Source organism: Quercus lobata, chromosome 11 (assembly GCF_001633185.2).
Source record: "Quercus lobata isolate SW786 chromosome 11, ValleyOak3.0 Primary Assembly, whole genome shotgun sequence".
NCBI classification, from domain to species: domain Eukaryota; kingdom Viridiplantae; phylum Streptophyta; class Magnoliopsida; order Fagales; family Fagaceae; genus Quercus; species Quercus lobata.
The window spans coordinates 30430133-30450026 of record NC_044914.1 but is presented as its reverse complement, the minus strand read 5'-3'; the positions used below and the strand labels follow the sequence as shown (position 1 = coordinate 30450026).

Genomic DNA, 19894 nt, shown 5'->3' with positions numbered 1-19894 from the left:
TTTTTAAGAGCATTAATAGACTAACTGAAACATATGGGGGGAACTTCTATTTATGTAGCTAAATATTTAAAGTTTTAATACTTATATATAATATAAATTTTTTTTTTTTGGGGAGGAGGGGGGATGCCATGCTATAGCTCCGCCCCTGGGACCATGTATAACATGTGAAACAGTATAATGATAACTGGGGATTGGTTTAATAGAATAGAATCTGAGAAATGGATTTTTGAACTTTATAACTTAAAAAGGAATTATTGCTAGTGAGGGATAAAAAATGGATTCCGGGAAAAGAGAGGTATTTTCACTTTGAGGAAAATCCATAGATTCAGATTCATGTACCGGACCTCGAACCTGTGACTTTTTAGTTAGAATTCCACTCATGACACCAACAGGCCACAGGTATTTATTCTTTGCTTTTTTGGTTTTGAGAAGTGATGGAATGTGATTTGAACTTCCATTTGATTTCACATCCACGATAGCATTATTTACCTGTACCTATAGTAGGATTTTGAGAATCGGGGAAAAAAAATTCTGACATTAGCGAGGTCAGAACTTCTTATAGGTTCAATCAAAATATCTATTAACAAGACCTGGCTAATGGAATAGGTTCGAATTTGTCGGCTTAATAAGTCGCAGTACCTATCACCTATGACATATTGACATTTGTTTAGAATTTGACAAGTTATATCACTTTGGTATGACCCGCAGTATTTCACATGCAAAAAATTAAATAAAGAGAGAGAGAGAGAGAGAGAGAGAGAGAGAGAGAGAAAACTTGGGTTTATTCTTTTTCCTATAAAAAAAAATTAGACAAATAGGACAACTAAAAGAATAAATATAAATAAAATTAATAAAAGAAGAAAGAAAAAAAAAAAAAAATCGAACCAAGTTGTTAAACAACTTGAGTTCAACTTGGAAACAGCTTGTTTATGGTTAGCTTATTCAGTAAATGAGCTAAGTTTAAGTTTAAGCTCACATTATAATGTGTTTGTGAGTATTCATGTGAGAAAAATGTTTAATTTAAATATATATATTTATTGTAGGGACACGGTTTACAGCCCAAACCCAATATGTATAGAATCTTGGTTCAATGAGCCAGTATAATAAATTTGTAGAGAGTGACTCAAAGAACTAAGTCCTAATGAGTTGGACAACGGCTAATACTGAATTAAATGACGATCAAACACAAATAAGAGGTTCTGATATCAATGGACTTTAAGTCCGAGGAGATCACACTTGTATAAATTGATCACAATTGGATACAAAGACAATTTAGATTGCTATAGTGTTTTCTCTCTATTTTTCCGATCCCTATCTCATGGAGGGTCTCTCACATTATATAGCCTCCTTTGGACCATCTTGATCCTACACTTATTGATCATTTGAGCCCTTACCTGAGTACCTGTTCCATCAGATATCCTCTTTGACTTTCTATGAGTTGTGGTGGCCAAGACAGTACTGTTTAGAGGTCTTCTCCTCATAAATGCAGCCAAAAAAGTAGCTGTAGTGCATTTAATGCGGTGGTAGTAGTTTTTCCCTATATATTTTTAGGTTTCCTTCTTTCAATAATGTTCATGAGACATATCTTTATCACTGAAGTTTCTTGGAAGGTCATTGTGATTGTTGGAATACGTATTTGAGATGAATTTATCATATCCGAGGAGATATTCCTCCTCGGACTACTCTCCTATCTGTATTTTGCTCATTGAATCTTGGGTTTGAATCATTCATTACCATTCACTTGTCCTCGGATTGCTCACGTCCTCGGTCAAGGCCCAAGGCCCAATACATGATTTGGGCCCTTAACCCTACATATATAATATTATATTTTTATATGTATACTTGTATTACAAGAATAAATTTATATAAACTTGATATTAAATTATACAAGTGTATAAATAAGTTTATAAAATATCAAATTAATATTTATAATTTAGTGATAATTAATGTTGGGGTCTTTTTGTAATCGTAATACACATTGCATTTTGATAAATTAGCCATTAGACTCTGGTCCTTTGGGGTAGTCAAATTTAATATTCACATCAATAGGTCGCTCACTATTGGTCACTATTGTCGTGTTTTTTTTTAGGCAATAAAATAACATAACAAACAAGGAGATTAGATAAATAGTGAGAAAAATAAAATTTCTAACGTGTAGGTACGGGTATGTAGCATATATAGAAATAAAGTTTGGCAAGGCTAGATAATATAATAAATATATTAGTGAAATAAGTTTCCGCAAAAGAAAACATATTTATTTCGCTTTTGGTGCTATATATGCCGTGCCTCATGGAACTTTTGCAAAAACATGATCAACATGTTAACATCAGTACGTGAAAGAAGAAGAGGACGATATTCCTCAAATAGAGATGGATACTTTTAGTGAAAACTGGTAAATGGGTATTAGTGAAAACTAGAAGATGCCAATGGCAGCAAGGTAGCATGAATGAAGAAGATGTGAAAAACCACTGAAATATAATATTCCTCAAATATATAGAGATGCCATGGTCACTTTAATTGGTGAAAACTATCAGTCAATGGAAAATGGGCGATAGTGAAAACTAGAAGTTGCCAATGGCAGCAAGCATGAATGAAAATGTTAAAAACCACTGAAATAATATTCCTCTTCAGTCTCTTTCAAGTGTTCAACTACTTTTTCTTTGATGCAGTAGAATTTTTTTGTATTTTTTCTTAATTTACGTGACTAAAATACTTTTTTTTTTCTTTAATTAATATCTTATTTGAAACTAATGGAGAATTGGTGGAAGCCATGCCAACAAAATCAAGTAAAGTTTTTACTTTAGTTTGTTGTTGTTCATCTAAATTTAAATTTTCAATTTAATTATTACAATTAACTTAGGCGAAAAGCACATTTTAGTTCCTACATTTTCAGGCGATTCCCATTTTAGTCCCTAAATTTTATTTTTACCGCTTTTAGTCCCTATTCTGAAAAACGCTTTTTATTTTGGTCCCTGCCGTTACATCAGAAACGGAAAAGACTTATGTGGCAAACGGTATGAATAAATAATATTAAATTAATGTCCATGTGGCCTAAATTAATAATAAAAAATGTTTTTTGGCATTAAAAAATGCCATGTCAGCATTTAAATTAAAAAAAATTAATTTATTAATTTTAACTAAATAAAAAAAATTAAAAATTAAAAATCATATGAATTGAAATCTAAGTGTGTTTTGAATAAGAACAATAAGAACACAAACCCAGATCCAAAAACACAAACCCAGAAATTTAAAAAAAAAAAACATAGATCTGTTTTCATCTTTAACAAGAACACTAAAGGCCATAAACCCAGATTTTAAATATAAGAACACATGCCCAGATTTTCTAGTATTTTCTTACCCTTTCTTGTCAACCAAACACAAACCGATCTCCAGCAAGAACACAAACACAAACCCAGCAGTAGATCTCTCTTGTCAGCCAAACACAAAAACACCAAACCGGTCTCAAGCAAGAACACAAACACAAACCCAGCAGTAGATCTCTCTTGTCAACCAAACACAAAAAAGAAAACACATACCCAAAAATCAGCAAGAAAACAAACACAAACTCATCAATCCATCTTCAGCAACAACCCAACAATCCAAACACAAAATCACAACAATCCGCGATTTGAAACCTAACAATCCAAAACTAAACTCAAACCAATGATCCAAAATCTTCAAACCCACCACATCCACATCCAAAAGCTTTAATCCTTCACTGATCTTCAAACCAATCACAACCATCCGATCTTCTACTTTTGTTTCACCGTGAGGAACCTAGGCCGAAGCTCCTCAAGCTTTAATCCTTCACCGTTGACAACCATAGCCACGAACGGCAGTGGATCCTTTCTGGGTTTGGTTTATGGTTTTCAAATCCAAACACCATACAACAGCGGCCGAGGGTTTAGATCAATCTAAAGAGAGAGAGAGAGAGAGAAAGAGCCGAGGGTTTGTGTGAGAAGAGAGCTTGAGATAAGAAAAGACGAGATCTGAAAACCATGGCCATGAAGGTGATGATTAGGTCTTGATCTGAAGAGAGAGGGGCTTTGAGGAGGCCATGGGTCTTGATCTAAGAGAGAGAGGCTTTAAATTTGGTTTGTGTTTGAATCGGGTGAGATAGTATGGGGCTCTTCAACATAATATTTGCTTTGTTTATTTTTTCCATTTGGGGCTATCCAGAGCTTGAAGAACATGAATTCATGTTCTGTTCAGAGTTCTTTGTATTCTTCCCAAAAAAGAGAAAAAAAAAATGATAATTTTTTGGGTTTCAAATTTTTTAGGTTCAAAATCCACTCAGATCTTAATTAATGTGATTTTTTGTTTTTAATTTTTTTTATTTAGTTAAAATTAATAAATTAATTTTTTTAATTTAAATGCTGACGTGGCATTTTTTAATGCCAAAAAACATTTTTTATTATTAATTTAGGCCACGGGGACATTAATTTAATATTATTTATTCATACCGTTTGCCACATCAGCCTTTTCCGTTTCTGATGTAACGACAGGGACCAAAAGAAAAAACGTTTTTCAGGATAGGGACTAAAAGCGGTAAAAATAAAATTTAGAGACTAAAATGGGAATCGCCTAAAAATGTAGGGACTAAAATGTGCTTTTCGCCATTAACTTATTATAGTTTTTACTTAGTCATTTTACAGGATGGGAAAGACCCTCCTTGACTGTATGTTCATGTGGTGATTATTGTACAAGAATATATGGTGTTAACTGTTAACGGATAATCGTGAACCTATGTGTAAATCAATGTTTCACTAACCATAAATAATATGAAAATATTGCCACGATTACAACTAAGACAAAACCAGTTTCAGTAAGTTGCTCTGTCACTGTGTAACCCATATTACTACGGTTTTTAATAATTAACCTATGTTAGTAATGAATTGTTTCAACTTTCAATATCCAATCACTTTGCTTAATGTTACCTAAAAAAATTAGTATAACTTACATGACAATTAAATGTGCAAGCTAATTAAACTAACAAAAAAAGCCTAGCCCAGGATTTTTTTTTTTTATTTTTTATTTTACTTAAAACTAAAATCCCGTTAGGCCATAACTTTCTCATTCTTGGGGAAGAAAAAAAAATGCCCACCAGAAGCAAAATAACTATAAAGCCACTCAACAGTTCCATTTTTTTTTTTTTTTTTGAAAAAACTCAACAATTTCATCTTAATTAAATATTTCATGCATAATATATATATATATATATATATATATATATATATATCATATCTCTTACCTAATATTGTTACTAAAAGTCGCATCACATTTTGAATACTCAATATCAATTATTATCGAGTGTCAAGAGTCTTGTAATTCAATTAACACTTTTTAGTATTTTTAATAGACACATTCAAGGCAGGGGTGGACCTAAGATTTCAAGTTAGGGGGGCCGAAGCAAAAGAAGAAAAAAAAAAATCCAAATAGATATCCATATAGTACTAACAAACTATCAATCAAGATCAATACACAAAATCATTGTTTCTTAATACATTAAGATGCAATCATTTACCAATAAAAAAAAAAAAATACAAAATAATATTGTTTCTTAAGAGCATCAACTGTTGCAAATATATATATATATATATATATTTTTTTTTTTTTTACAAACCAAAACTTACTTTTGTTACTTTAATATAGCATTTGAAATGTCTCGTATAGTAATGTTTTTGGTATTTGGTGTTCTAAATACTAAATATTTATCATTTAGAACACCTAATGCTAGTACTCTAATACTAGGCTGATTGTGACTTTTTATTTTATTTTTTAAAATTTTGTTTTTGTTAAGTTTTTGAGTTGGGTAGTTGTTAGTTGGGCTAGGCTAATTAAAAGAGAGGGACTCTAAGTTTTTGGAAGAGTGAGGCGCAACTCTAGAAATTAAAAAAAAAAATATATATATATATATATATAATCTTAAAAAAATTCTTTTTTTCTTTGGGCTAGGGGGGCCCAAATTTTTTTTTTTCCTTGGGCTAGGGAGGGCCTGGGCCCCCTTGGCCCCCCCCCCTGTGGGTTCGTTATTTCAAGGTGCAAATTATCATCTCTCAACTAATAATTTATACACCCTAAAAAAAAAAAACTAATAATTTATATATAAATAAATAAAAATGTTAGAGAAAGTCTAAAATCATCGATATTTAACCGATTTGACACCATCTCTCTCAGTTTGTAATAAGAGTGAGTATGAAATTTTTAGTGTATTTATTCGGTGCCTGTAGTCCTACTCATATGGTAATTTCGAATTTAGAGTAAATACTTGCAGTCTGATCATTGGAAAGATGTGTTTAACTTCGTGCATGGTTGGGCACAGTCTTGGCTTTCAAAGTTCAAAACACTCTGTCTTGTTCCATTAGGAATAACTAGTAAGTTTACCCATGCGATACACGGATAAGATTGTAATATTTTATATAAGATGATTTTGGAAAATGTTATATATATATATATATATATATATATGTATTATAGTATAATTGTTATAGAATTTAATTAGAAATGAGCTTATTATAGGGTTTGGTTTACTTTCAGTACTTTTTAAAATGTAATCTCCTTTTGTTTTAATGAGAAATTGCCACATCACTCACTAACTAAATAAAATGTGGAGATTAATACCTACAACCACTTGTCATTGTTATTTAAAACAAAAATGAGATGTTCAATTAAAAAAAGTATTGAAGGTAAGCCAAACCTTTGATCATCAAAAGCAACAATTAAAAATTGAATACACATATTCATTATAATTATTCAATTGAAGTAATGAGAAATTAAATTAAAAAAAAAAAAAAAAACAAATTTAGAGGAATATTATAGAATAAGTTGACATAGAATGTGTCTTTTTCTTTCTCCTTAATTTTAAAACAAAATATATATTCCAAACATCCACAATCAATCACATCATTACAAAACCCATAAATCTACAACGTCCGAACTTAACATCAAAATCGTAATTGCCGCCGCTGTTATTCAATATAAAATGCAAGCCCTCTTTCCTTGGTTGTAGCCAACTCATATGGGTTGTTAGGATAAATGAAACAACAATGTTAGAGCTAGTTAGGTGTTGTCAAAAGATTAAAGGTAAATGACATCATTTTTTTGTTTGTGTGTATTTGACATGGGATGGCATGAAGGGTTATGGATAGGTATATATAAAGAGGTAGAAGTGCAAGAGGTGAAAATGATTAAAATGCAAAGAGTTTTGTGTGTATGTGTGAGGAATGAAAAGTATTGAAACATTGAATTAAAGGATACAAAGAATATTTATTTGTTAATTAGAAAAGTCTTGAAATATTGAACCAAATAAATACAAAGAATATTTACTTGTTAATTAGAAAAGTCTTAAAATATTAAACCAAATGAAACAAAAATTCTATATTTAATTTGTTCTTATCTTTAATGTGACACTTGAGAATATTTCAATTCTCTTTGCATAGAATGCGTCACTTAGCAGAACTTTATGCTTTACTGTATAAGGTCTCTGCTTTTATATATATATATATATATATATATTGATATTGATTTGTGTAGCATACAATCTTATTTCTGATCTCCCAGTCGAAAGAAACAAAAGAAGTGGGACAGTGCATTAAGGAAAGAAAAGGACTAAAATTCTTTGAATTACAACATTACAAAGTTCTAAACGGTATTAATGGTTTAATTGTAATCAATTATCTTAGTTTTCCACTTTATGATCTCATAAATGCAGTAATTATATGTCTAAATTTCTTTCATTTTAAGTTGTGTTTATATTTTATAAGGAGAAAAAGAATGAGCCATACAATTGATTGGGCATAAAGTAGAACACTCATGTAAAAAGAATTGATACATAATATTTATTTTTTTAAAATTCATATGATAGATAGTACAATTGATTTGGAATTTAACATTCTTTTTCAAGTTTAGTTGCCTTAACAATAATTGAATAAAAAAATAAAATAAAATATAAAAACAAATCTAATTACACACAGAATCAAGAATATAAACAAATTATTATTTACTTAAGTTATTTGAAATAATCAAATACTTGTGAATTTACTCAAAAAATTATTCTTTATTCTATGTTTAATAATTTATTACATTTCTCTCTTCTTAAAAACATGTGATTTATGTAAGCCAGCCACACACACATATGAACCTTTATGTGGGAATGGGCTTATTTGCAAGCTAGTTGAACAACTCTATATAAAGTAGCAGTGAAGATGATCCACGGGTCAACATGGAAATTCGCAAAGTTACAGTGTGTAAATTAGTGTAAAGTAGGTTGTCAGTATGTGATAGTACAGAGTTTTTGGCTTTCTGGTTTGACATTGTTGTTTAGTGTTTACTACATCTACATCCTACCGACATTTCCTTGTTTCTTTGCTTTCAGTTTCTTTATTAGTTTTACATGTAACGCTCGTACTGCTTGCAATATCAGGATTTGGATTGTTATTTCTTACAGTGTTACAAATTGAGCAAAAGGTTGTTTCTGTCTTGAAGAGATGAAGCTTTTCACAGAAACTTGCACCTTATGGCTCTCATGCATTTTACTGCTTTCAGGTCTCTCTCTCTCTCTCTCTCTCAGAGTGTTATCATTAAAACATACTATACGGTTTCTTTCTTCAAATTGTTTTTAGAGTAAAAATTGTTTTAGTGCAAAGATTATTATTATTTTATAATAAATATGTCCATTTTTTTTCCTTTATATTTCATTAGGATAATCTAAAAAATGGTTATCGATAATTGATGGCTAACATTTTCATTTCAACTAATTAATGCAGGGATGAATATCAGTGCTTTCTCCTACGATTACTCCTCAACAACAAAGGCAAGAAAAATGAAGCTTTCCATTTTGTAAATGGGGGGTGTCTATTTCACACTGCACACACTTTTTTTTTTTTTTTTTTTTTAATTTATAAACTGAAAACATGATTTAAAATCATGTTTTAAGTTATAAAAACTCAAGTGTGTGTAACACTGTGTACAAGAGCTTTTTTTCATTTGTAAAAAAATGTATGAATTCCAGAAATTTGTGTCTGGGGATAAAGTTTCTTTTATTTGTCATTTTATTTATGTGAGAATAGAGTTAGAGGCATGACTTTCATGCACTCTTTCGCTCGTATATATGCAAAAGAATTTGGTTAAATCCATATTTAATTAGAAAATGCATTTCACAATTGATGACCCTATTTTGATAAAGCAGTGCTTGGTAGAGCCCCAGAGAGCTCAATATGGAGGAGGGATGATAGTCAATCCAGAATTTAATCATAGCTTAGAGGGATGGACCGTCTTCGGACAAGGAGAAATTGAAGAACGAATTTCAAAGGCAGGCAACAGCTTCATTGTTGTACACAGTAGAACACACCCACTAGACAGTTTATCTCAGAAGGTTCTACTTGAGAAAGGAAAGCTCTATAGTTTTTCAGGTAACAATATTTTCATTGTGTGAAGAAATTAAAGACAGAGTAACATAGATTCGATTGTGGAAATTTTATAGTGAGTGCAATGAATTATCCCAATAAATTTCATGTCCATATTTAGTCTTCATGAATCGAAGTGTGTGTACATGATAACATCTAGTCTTAAAATTCTAAATATAAATTGAATTAAATAAAAACTATAATTGATTTTAAATAATGTGACACCATTTATTAACTATTAAATCCTGACCATGAAATGGCAATGTCCCCTAAGCAAACTGAAGCACATCAATAGTCAATTGCATTACTGTGTATGTAATTTGATCTTTTGCTCTTTTCACGAGATTTTGTCAACTGAAGTTGAACATTTTTCAGCTTGGATTCAAATCAGTGAAGGAAGAGAGACAGTTTCTGTCCTCTTTAAAACAACTGATGAACTGGTTCGAGGTGGTAAGGTGATTGCTGAGCATGGATGTTGGTCTCTGCTAAAAGGTGGCATAATTGCAAATTTCTCAACCCATGTAGAGATCCTTTTCGAGGTGAAATATTTCTTGTGTTTGGTTTTTCCAATAATTTTTTTTCTTTTAAACTTTATTTTACTAATTTAGTTTTCTTTGGAACTGAATATATATACTCATGCATCATTTTCATCAATGTAGAGCAAGGACACAAAAGTGGATATATGGGTGGATAATGTATCATTACAGCCATTCACTAAGGAGCAATGGAAATCCCACCAAGACATAAGCATCAGCAAGGTAATTATAGGTTCACTGTCCATTCCTCACATCAAGTACAAATATGCTTCAACTTCCCTCTCTTGCCACACAATTGACCAAACATATAGCAAGTCCATGAGGAAAATTAGGCTCACACTCCATTCCTCACATTTATAATTTTTTGTTAAGTGAATAAAAAACATAATCAGAAACGCTGCAAATATGAGCAATCTAAATAGTACTTTAGAACTCCACCATCGTGTTTAGAATTCTAGTTAAATTTGAATCCTGCAGGTACGTAAGAGCAAGGTGAGGTTCAAGGTAACTCATGCAAATAAAACTGCAATTCAAGGTGCTATAGTCTCTATCAAGCAATTGAAATCAAACTTTCCTTTTGGGTGTGGTATGAACTACCATATTCTTGAAAGCACTGATTATCAAAACTGGTTTGCATCGAGATTCAAATTTACCACTTTCACCAATGAGATGAAGTGGTATAGCACTGAGAAAATACAAGGCCAAGAGAACTATACTGTCCCAGATGCAATGGTAAAATTTTCTAAACAAAATGGCATTTCCATCAGAGGTCACAACATATTGTGGGACAATCCCAATCATCAGCCTAATTGGGTCAAATCCCTTTCTTCTGATGATTTATGGAAAGCTGTAGAAAAAAGAATCAATTCAGTGGTATCAAGATACAGAGGGCAGCTAATTGCTTGGGATGTAGTTAATGAGAATCTTCATTTTAGATTTTTTGAGGATAAGCTTGGTGAAAATGCTTCTGCAGTATTCTATTCCAAGGCTTACCAACTTGACCCTAACACAAATATGTTCATGAACGAGTATGGTACCATGAATGGTGGGGATGAGAAAGCAAGCCCAGCCAACTACAAGAAAAAACTAAAAGAGATTCTGCAATATCCAGGGAATGAGAAGATATTACTAGCTATTGGCCTGCAAGGAAATTTTGGTTCAGGCCAGCCAAACCTAGCTTACATGAGATCTTCTTTGGACATTCTAGGTGCCACAGGACTGCCCATATGGCTTACCGAAGTGAGTGTTGGTGTTGCCAAAGACACTGATCAGGTATTCCAGTTTAGAAAGAAAAAATATTAGACTTATGCAAAACTGTCTTGGTTCACCCAAGTAAAAATGGATTAAAATTACAACTACAATAATGTGTTAACTAAAATATTTGGTTTCAAACCAACTAATTTTATTCTTACTACTATTTAAGTAAGATTTTAGTTCGATGCTGACACTGGTTGTGGACAGGCCCAGCACTTGGAGGATATATTAAGAGAGGGTTATTCTCATCCTGCTGTCAAAGGGATTGTCATGTTTGCAGGCCCAATAGCAGCGAATTTCAAGGAAATGCCCCTTGCAGATATAAACTTCAACAACACTCCAGCTGGAGATGTTGTGGATAAGCTGCTTCATGAGTGGAAACATTCTCAAGCTCTGGAATTCACAGCAGATGACAAAGGATTCGTAGATGTTTTACTATTTCATGGAGACTACAATGTAACTGTACAACACACAGAGGCCAACTCTTCCACCACTCTAGGTTTTAGGGTGACTAAAGATACTCCACAAGCAACCATCAACGTTCGAATATGTACCTGAATTATAGCTATTTTTATCTTTTGCGAGGTTTAGAGGAGGTGATTGGTAGGTAGGTAGTCTACCCCTATTTGTCTCTCTAATAGAAGAAATAAACAATAAAATTTCTTTTAAGTATACAGAAAATGTTTCTAAGTATGTGTGTTAACATGGCAAGATCCTTAACAAATGTCCTTGAAATAACTTCGATACTATACCGATATCTATACCATATAAATCTCAATAATTTAGTATGTATTCAGATATCTATAGTATACAAATCTAAGCTGATATAAGGTGTTGTTCAACCCCACATGGAGAGAAGACTATCATATCAAAGCATACATGCACACGCACATGCCCGCGTGTAGGCACACAGCACACAAACAAAGAAATGACATTCATTCATGTGAATTTTAGATGCCCAGACCATTTAAGTCTGACCACCCAAACGAGCAAAGAATATTCATGAATTTTAGATACTTATAGGTAAAAGTAGTGGTTTCTATAGAATTATCAATAATAGTAGAGTTGTGAACTTGTGGGTCATTCGTAGACTGAGTTTTTCAATTTGCTTTTGTTTTCATTGGTGTTACTGCAACCAAATCAAGAACATCTTTTAAAAAAACAATATTATCTCTCAAATTGATTTGTAAGTACATTCTTTAGTCAAGTGAAATTCAGCTTACAATATTCTGTCACGCGCATTTTATCAAACACCCTATACACGCGGATATAAAGCCCTAGCATTTGATAAGTGATTTCAATTTCAGACTTAATCGAGCTCCATGATGAAACAATATCGAAATTCAAGATAATTTTGCACACTAAAAGTTTTACCGCTGAAACCAGATTGAAGTTGCTATACTAGATTTCAAGATTCTAGCTATACTCCATTGTCACTCTACATATAAAATAAAATAAAATATTGAGAAGACAATAACATAGGGACAAAGTATATATCCTGCAAGTATATACATCGGCCTGTTTGGTTTCAAAAAGTGCTTTTGGACCTCATAGTAACAACAAAGAGTGTGCTGCGGTTAAGAAGTTGCAGCCTTCCAAATAGGAACTCATTAATCCATGTGTATATCACGAAGTTACAAAGGTTGTACTTGTAAATCAACCTCCTAACGCCCTCCTAGAAACTTGAACCCTGGTTATTGCTTCTCAAACCTCACAAGCACTTATACTTGTGAAGTGACCACCGCACTAAAGATGCGCAATGGTGAGAGTCAAGTTGTTTTGAATACATAATTTGAATATAGAATATATCATACTAGAGTTTGGTCATTGTTTTTTTTATTTTTTTTTAAAAAGTAATTTTTCTCACTCACACACATCACATCACTAAAATAAAAGTAACTTTTTGTTTTCACAATATTTACAAATATGCCATTGTATTCATATTCATAGAAAACAAAAATGTTAAAAAGTTGTGTTAATTTTTTGTATTCAAATCCAACTTTTAGGATACTGAAATTAAAACTGAATACAAATACTAAAACCAAACCAGTTTAAAAACTGAAAATGAAAACATAGGGGCAGTATTTTTTTCAACTAACCAAACAGGCCTCTACTTTCTCACAGCAAGTGGGTTCCATTGGTAGGATATACTTTTTTTTGATGGATAGGGTGTTAAAAGTTCTTGGTGACAGAAAAAACTCGGAAGCATGTAAGTATTGTCCCTTGGTGACTTAAAGCTGAGTTGGTTTTTCATTTGACATGATATATTTTTATTGGTTCAACAAAGTTACATTGCAAGAATTACAAATTAATAATTGCCTAGGATCTCGGGTTGAGAAGCACTATAGATAACGAAGTAGTTAATCTCGTTAATAAGATGGATGCTTTTGTTTTCAGTGCAAAAGGGTGCTCACAAGTTAGGGGCGTGAACTTACCTGTGAGCTCCCTTTTACATTAAAATAAAGAGAGGCAAAAATACAAAATTTATCCTCTAAGTTTTATTAGAATTAATTTTAGTCATTTCATTCATTCCAAGAGATTCAACTCGTGGGTCCTATGCATGGAAGAGTATACTCAGCATTCGTGATATGATTCGAAAGAGCATTATTTGGCGTATTGGAAATGGGCAATCGGTCAGGATTAAAAAGGATAAGTGGCTTCCAATCCAATCCATCAGAACTCCCATTTTCGGCTCTCCCAGACGTGCTACAAGAAACCAAGGTTAGTGCATTTATTAATACTGAAAGTGGGGAATAGAAGGAGTTAGAGCCTAGTTTTCTACCCCATGAAGCTACTGCAATTTTGGGCATCCCCCTCAGTAGTAGAGCTCCCTCTGATGGAATCATCTCGGCATACACACTGTCAGGTTTGTTTTCTACAAGTAGTGCTTACAAACTGCTGGTTTCATGTCCATCGATTGCGAAAGCATGTCTTAACTCTTAAAACATATCAACATATCAACTAGAAGAACAAAAATTTTGAGTTTACAAAAAACTTGTGATTTATATCTTCTGTAAATTTTCACATAAATTACATACTATACATCTCATGGATTATATGATAATGTCCGAATATTCATGTTACCATTATTTTAGATAATAATAAAATAACTTTATTAATTACAATATTAAGTCATACATCATGTCATACATATATCATACATAGCATCATATAATAGGATTTAAGGGCACTAATCCCAACAATCTCCCACTTGCCTTAAAGACTATTGTGTACCAATCTAACTCTCATTCCCTCCAAATGTGACTCAAAATTCCTTTGAGGCAAGGCTTTGGTAAAGGGATTTATTAGATTATTTGCACTTTCAATCTTTGCAACCACTACATCTCCACGAGCAACAATGTCTCGAATGATGTGGTATTTCCTCTCAATGTGCTTTCCTTTCTTGTGATTCCTTGGATCTTTGGATTGTGCAACTACTCCACTATTGTCACAAAACAATGTAATTGGAACTTGCTCCATTCTTATTACACCAAGGTCAGAAAGGAATTTCTTGAGCCATACAGCTTCCTTTGCTGCTTCACAAGCAGCAACATACTCAGCTTCCATGGTGGAGTCCGCAATACAAGATTGCTTAACACTCCTCCAACTTATGGCTCCACCTCCCAAGGTGAAAACACATCCTGATGTGGACTTTCAGAAATCTAGATCCGATTGAAAGTCTGAATCTGTATAGCCAATGGGAATCAAATCCTCACAACGGTAAACAAGCATATAATCTATCGTTCTCTGTAGATACTTAAGAATATGCTTTATAGCTTGCCAATGTTTTGGTCCTGAATTTGATTGATATCGACTGACCATGCCAACTGAATAACAAATATCTGGCCTAGTACATAGCATGGCATACATAAGACTTCCCACTACAGAAGCATAAGGAACTTGTCTCATCATATCTTCTTCCTCTTGAGTCTTAGGCCTTTGGTCATCAGACAGAGGAACTCCATGTCTAAAAGGAAGCAATCATTTCTTGGAGTTTTGCATGTTAAACCGTTCTAGAACCTTATTTATATATCCAGCTTGTGATAAGCCTAACATCTTATTCTTGCGATCTCACTAAAGCTTGATCCCTAGAATAAAGTTAGCCTCACCCAAGTCCTTCATATCAAATTGGCTAGACAACCAAACCTTTACTGATGACATTACCCCTACATCATTTCCAATAAGTAGAATATCATCAACGTAAAGCACTAGGAACATTACTACTTTATCTCGATGTTTTTTGTACACACATGGTTCATCAAGATTTTGTTCAAAACCAAATGACTTGATTGCTTGATCAAATCTAATGTTTCATGACCTAGATGCTTGCTTAAGTCCATAAATAGACTTTTTCAACTTGCATACCATATGTTCTTGGTTCTTAGCTACGAAACCTTCTGGTTGCCTCATATAGATTTCCTCTTCAAGATTGCCATTAAGAAATGCAGTCTTGACATCCATTTGCCAAATCTCATAATCATAATGAGCAGCAATGGATAAGAGAATTCTGATAGATTTAAACATTGCTATTGGTGAAAAGGTTTCTTCATAATCAATACCTTTTTTTTTAGTATACCTTTTCGCCACTAGCCTTGCTTTAAAGGTTTCAACCTTTCCATTTATCCCTTTCTTCCTCTTGTAAACCCATTTACAACCAACAGGTTTAATGCCGTTAGGCGCCTTTACAAGATCCCAAACTTGATTGGAATACATGGAATCTAATTCAGATTTCATAGCTTTAACCCAATGATGTGCATCTATATCATTCATTGCTTCTTCGTAAGTGTAAGGATTGGTTTCGGCCTCTTCTGAGATAGCTACATAAGTTTCTCCCAAACCTATAAACCTTATAGGTGGCCTAACATTCCTCCCACTACGACGAGGCACCTGTGTACTAGACATCTCATGAGTAGTATCTTGTGGTGTATCCAATACAACCACATCATCCCTAGTTTCATCTATTGGTTGTTAAACTACAAGTTCATTCATTTCAGCCAACACAACTCTACTTCTAGAAGTATAATCATTCATATAGTCATTTTCCAAGAATTTGGCATTTGTGCTAACAAACACTTTATTATCCTTATGACTATAGAACAAACCTCCAACAGTTCCTTTTGGATACCCTACAAAGAAAACCACTTCTGTTTTAGACTGTAACTTGTCAGACTTTCCTTTCAACACATGTGCTGGACAACCCCAAATATGGAGATGCCTCATACTAGGCTTACGCCTATTCCACAACTCTACAGGTGTTTTAGGAACAGACTTCGAAGGTACTAAATTCAAAAGATACATTGCAGTATTTAAGGCATATCCCCAAAAAGTAATTGGTAGAGTTGAATAACTCATCATGGATCTAACTATATCTAAAAGAGTCCTATTCCTTCTTTCCGCTACACCATTTTGTTGTGGAGTTCCAGGTACAGTCACTTGGGATACAATCCCATTTTCAGTTAAGTAATCCTTGAAATCCCCAAGAAGGTAGTCACCACCACGATCAGATCAAATGGCATTTATGCGTTTGCCTAATTGATTCTCAACTTCAGCCCTAAACTCTTTGAACTTTTCACAGGCTTTGGACTTCCGTTTCATTAGGTACACATAAACAAATCTAGAGTAATCATCAGTGAAAGTAATGAAATACTCATAGCCACCTCTTGCCTGGATTGACATAGGACCACATACATCTAAATGTACTAGTTCTAGCAAATCTTGGGCTCTTCTACCTTTTGCATTAAAAGGTCTTTTGGTCATTTTGTCTTCCAAACAAGATTCACAAACTGGAAAATTATCAAAGTCCAATGGCTTTAAGCGACCATCTTTGATCAGTCTTTGAATTCTGTTTGAATTAATATGACCCAAACGCAAATGCCAAAGGTATGCATCACTAGTAGAAAGAAACTTTTTCTTTAATGATTTTACATGAGAGTCATTATTTAATTCAGAATTATATAATTCATGCTTATTAGGAGTTAAAATATAAAGACCATCCACAATATTGCCAGGACAGATAAATATTTTACCCTTCTTTATTACAACATTATCTTTAGAGATAACACAATATCAATGTTTACCTAAATAAGTTGTAGAAATTAAATTCCTACGAACATTAGGTACAAATAGACAGTCTTCCAATACTAAAACCCTTGACTCAAAACATAAATTAAATACACCAACAGCTATAACCGGAATCCTGCTCCCATCAGCCAAAGTAAGAAACAACTCTCCTTTATTAAGCTTTTTGGTCTCCTGGAACCCCAGCAAAGAATTGCAGATATGATTAGTACAACTTGAATCCACATACCAGGAATCCGTGGGATTTTGTACTAAACATATTTCAAGGAGGAATGAACTTTTCATACCTTTATTGGCAACCTTGAACTTTGGACAATTCCTCTTTCAATGTCCTTTCTCACCATAATGGAAACACTTTCCTTTGATCTTTTTTCCTTTGTCGGCATCCCCTAAGACAATTTGTTTACCCTCTTGCTTGGTGAAGTCCTTCTTCTTCTTACCCTTGCCTTTCGACTTAGGTTGAGAAGTAGAAGCTTCAGCCATATTAGCATCAACACTAGAAGTACCAAGAATGCCTTCTGCCGCTACCAATTCATTTATTACTTCAAACAATGTATAAATCTTTTTGTTCATATTATAGTTAAGTTTGAATTCCTTGAATGATTCTGGTAGTGACAGGAGTATCATATCCACTTGGGATTCTCCATCAATATCGGCACCTAAAACCTCCAAAGTATGCAGATTAGAGATCATGGTTTCTTGCCTTGTAGAACGGCCTTGCTCACCAAACATCTCCTTTAGACTTAGCATAATGTCTGAAACTAGTTCTACATCATGCATTTGATGCTGTAGAACATTTGAGATAGATGCTAGCATGTAGCACTTGGCCATCTCATTAGATTTCTGCCAACAATCATATCGTTATTTTTCCTCAGGAGGAGCATCTAAAGAAGGAAAGCTAGGACATGGTTGAGTAAGCACATATTTGTGCTCTTCAGCAGTAAGAACAATGTCCAAATTTCTTTTCTAGTCAGTTTGTTTTAATTAAGAATAGTAACAAGTGGGCTAAATGATGCCATGTTCAAATTTGAAAATAATATGGAACCTTAATAAAACCATAATATAATATATGCAACGACAACCCAATCCCATATTCAATATCCCTCAGCATAGAGTGAACATTAAATACTATGATTGATTGAGAACTATTCTCATTATTAGTGATATCATGATAACTCTTATCAAACACTAATAATATGCCATTTTACATTTAGCCTTTAAGTAATAATAGTAAGAACTCAGCATAGAGAATACTATAATACTTAGTCTAGTGTATACCATTGTCTAGAATCATGTGTAGCCACATTTCATCCCTTTAACAGGCTTATTTTGTAGTACCATGATACAAAACACCCTCCGCATGGAATGCAAAGCTCAAGGCTGAGACAAGGTGTTTGATCAAAACACTATAAACCAAGAAATTCAATCTTGTAGGACTATGAAATAAATACTCTCTGCATGGAATGCTAAGCTCAAAGCAAAGACAAAGTATATATTCCACACTACTATGAACCAACAATGGAGGCCGTGAGATGCAACCCTTGTATCTCTCTCCCACTAGATGTTTTAAAAGAAAGGTTTTTAATTGTTTAATACATACATAAACTAATTACACATAGCCTTGCTCTTTATACATGTAATAAACAGGTGTCAGAATTTTTGGCTACTCATTCTGGCTACTCACACGAGTAGCGAGTTTTGGCTACTTGTTTTGGCAACTCGCCCAGTCGCGAGACCCCAGTCGTGAGTTCATCCAGAAGCTCTCGCGACTCATCTCGCGACTCACCAGTCACGAAAATGCCTAGAAACAGCCGTTTTTCTTTAACCGTTTTTTACGTTTCCAATGAACAAAACACATTCTTAATGATCAAAAATGATGAGATTAAGATTAAAACTTGAATTTCATTGATGTTAAAGTGTTAAAATTCAATTTTACATGGTTAAAATCAACCTTAAACAACATCATAACATCAAAATCAGTTTTAATCAACACAATAGTTTCAAAGACTATAATATGCAGAAAAATGGCTGCAAAATTTTCACAACTATGAAAATAGTTTTCTTTAATTCTAAAACTCACTAAACATATTATACAGATTTGAAAATGAAGACCGCTCTGATACCAGTTCTTGGAAAATCACATGTTTATATCACATACAAAAAATACGCAGCGGAAAATTAACGGATCTACTTCATTCGCAATTGATAACATGCACTATGTAAGTTTCAGAATATAGAACAAGAGAGTGTACCTTGGTGCAGTGAATTTCAAAACCAAAGATCAGAAGTTCTCAGGAACACTTTCAATCTTCACTCCAATTCCACTAACGCCCAAGATGTGTGGTCTCTCAATCAGTTATATGTGTATGTTAAAAAAAATGAGAGTGTCCAACACTCACATACATATCTTTTCATGAACTTGTTGTATATTACAAAATTCTGTATGTTTCTCTCCTAATAACTGATTATCTAATTGGGCTAGCCTTTTGGACCTTTCCAATTGGGCTCTAGTATGTAGCTTGGAGTGGGACCAAAAGGGAACAAATAAGACACTAGCTCCAATGGGCCTTGGGCTTTTCTGTCAACTCTTGACAAGTCCAAAGTTACCATTAATTATATTTA

The 19894-nt window shown here is 33.3% G+C and overlaps 2 protein-coding genes across 2 annotated transcripts; one reads left to right on the top strand and one right to left on the bottom strand.

Moving 5' to 3' along the window:
* The first annotated feature begins 8236 nt into the window (after window positions 1-8236).
* Window positions 8237-11912, top strand: LOC115968941 (endo-1,4-beta-xylanase 5-like). Its single transcript, XM_031088483.1, has 7 exons — window positions 8237-8544; window positions 8766-8812; window positions 9188-9410; window positions 9780-9943; window positions 10064-10162; window positions 10418-11212; window positions 11402-11912. Exons 1-7 carry the CDS (start codon window positions 8487-8489, stop codon window positions 11750-11752), a joined length of 1737 nt encoding a protein of 578 aa, XP_030944343.1. The 5' UTR covers window positions 8237-8486; the 3' UTR covers window positions 11753-11912.
* Window positions 11913-17596: 5684 nt separating this feature from the next.
* Window positions 17597-18103, bottom strand: LOC115966703. Its single transcript, XM_031085877.1, has one exon. It carries the CDS (start codon window positions 18101-18103, stop codon window positions 17597-17599), a length of 507 nt encoding a protein of 168 aa, XP_030941737.1.
* Between the last annotated feature and the right edge of the window lie 1791 nt (window positions 18104-19894).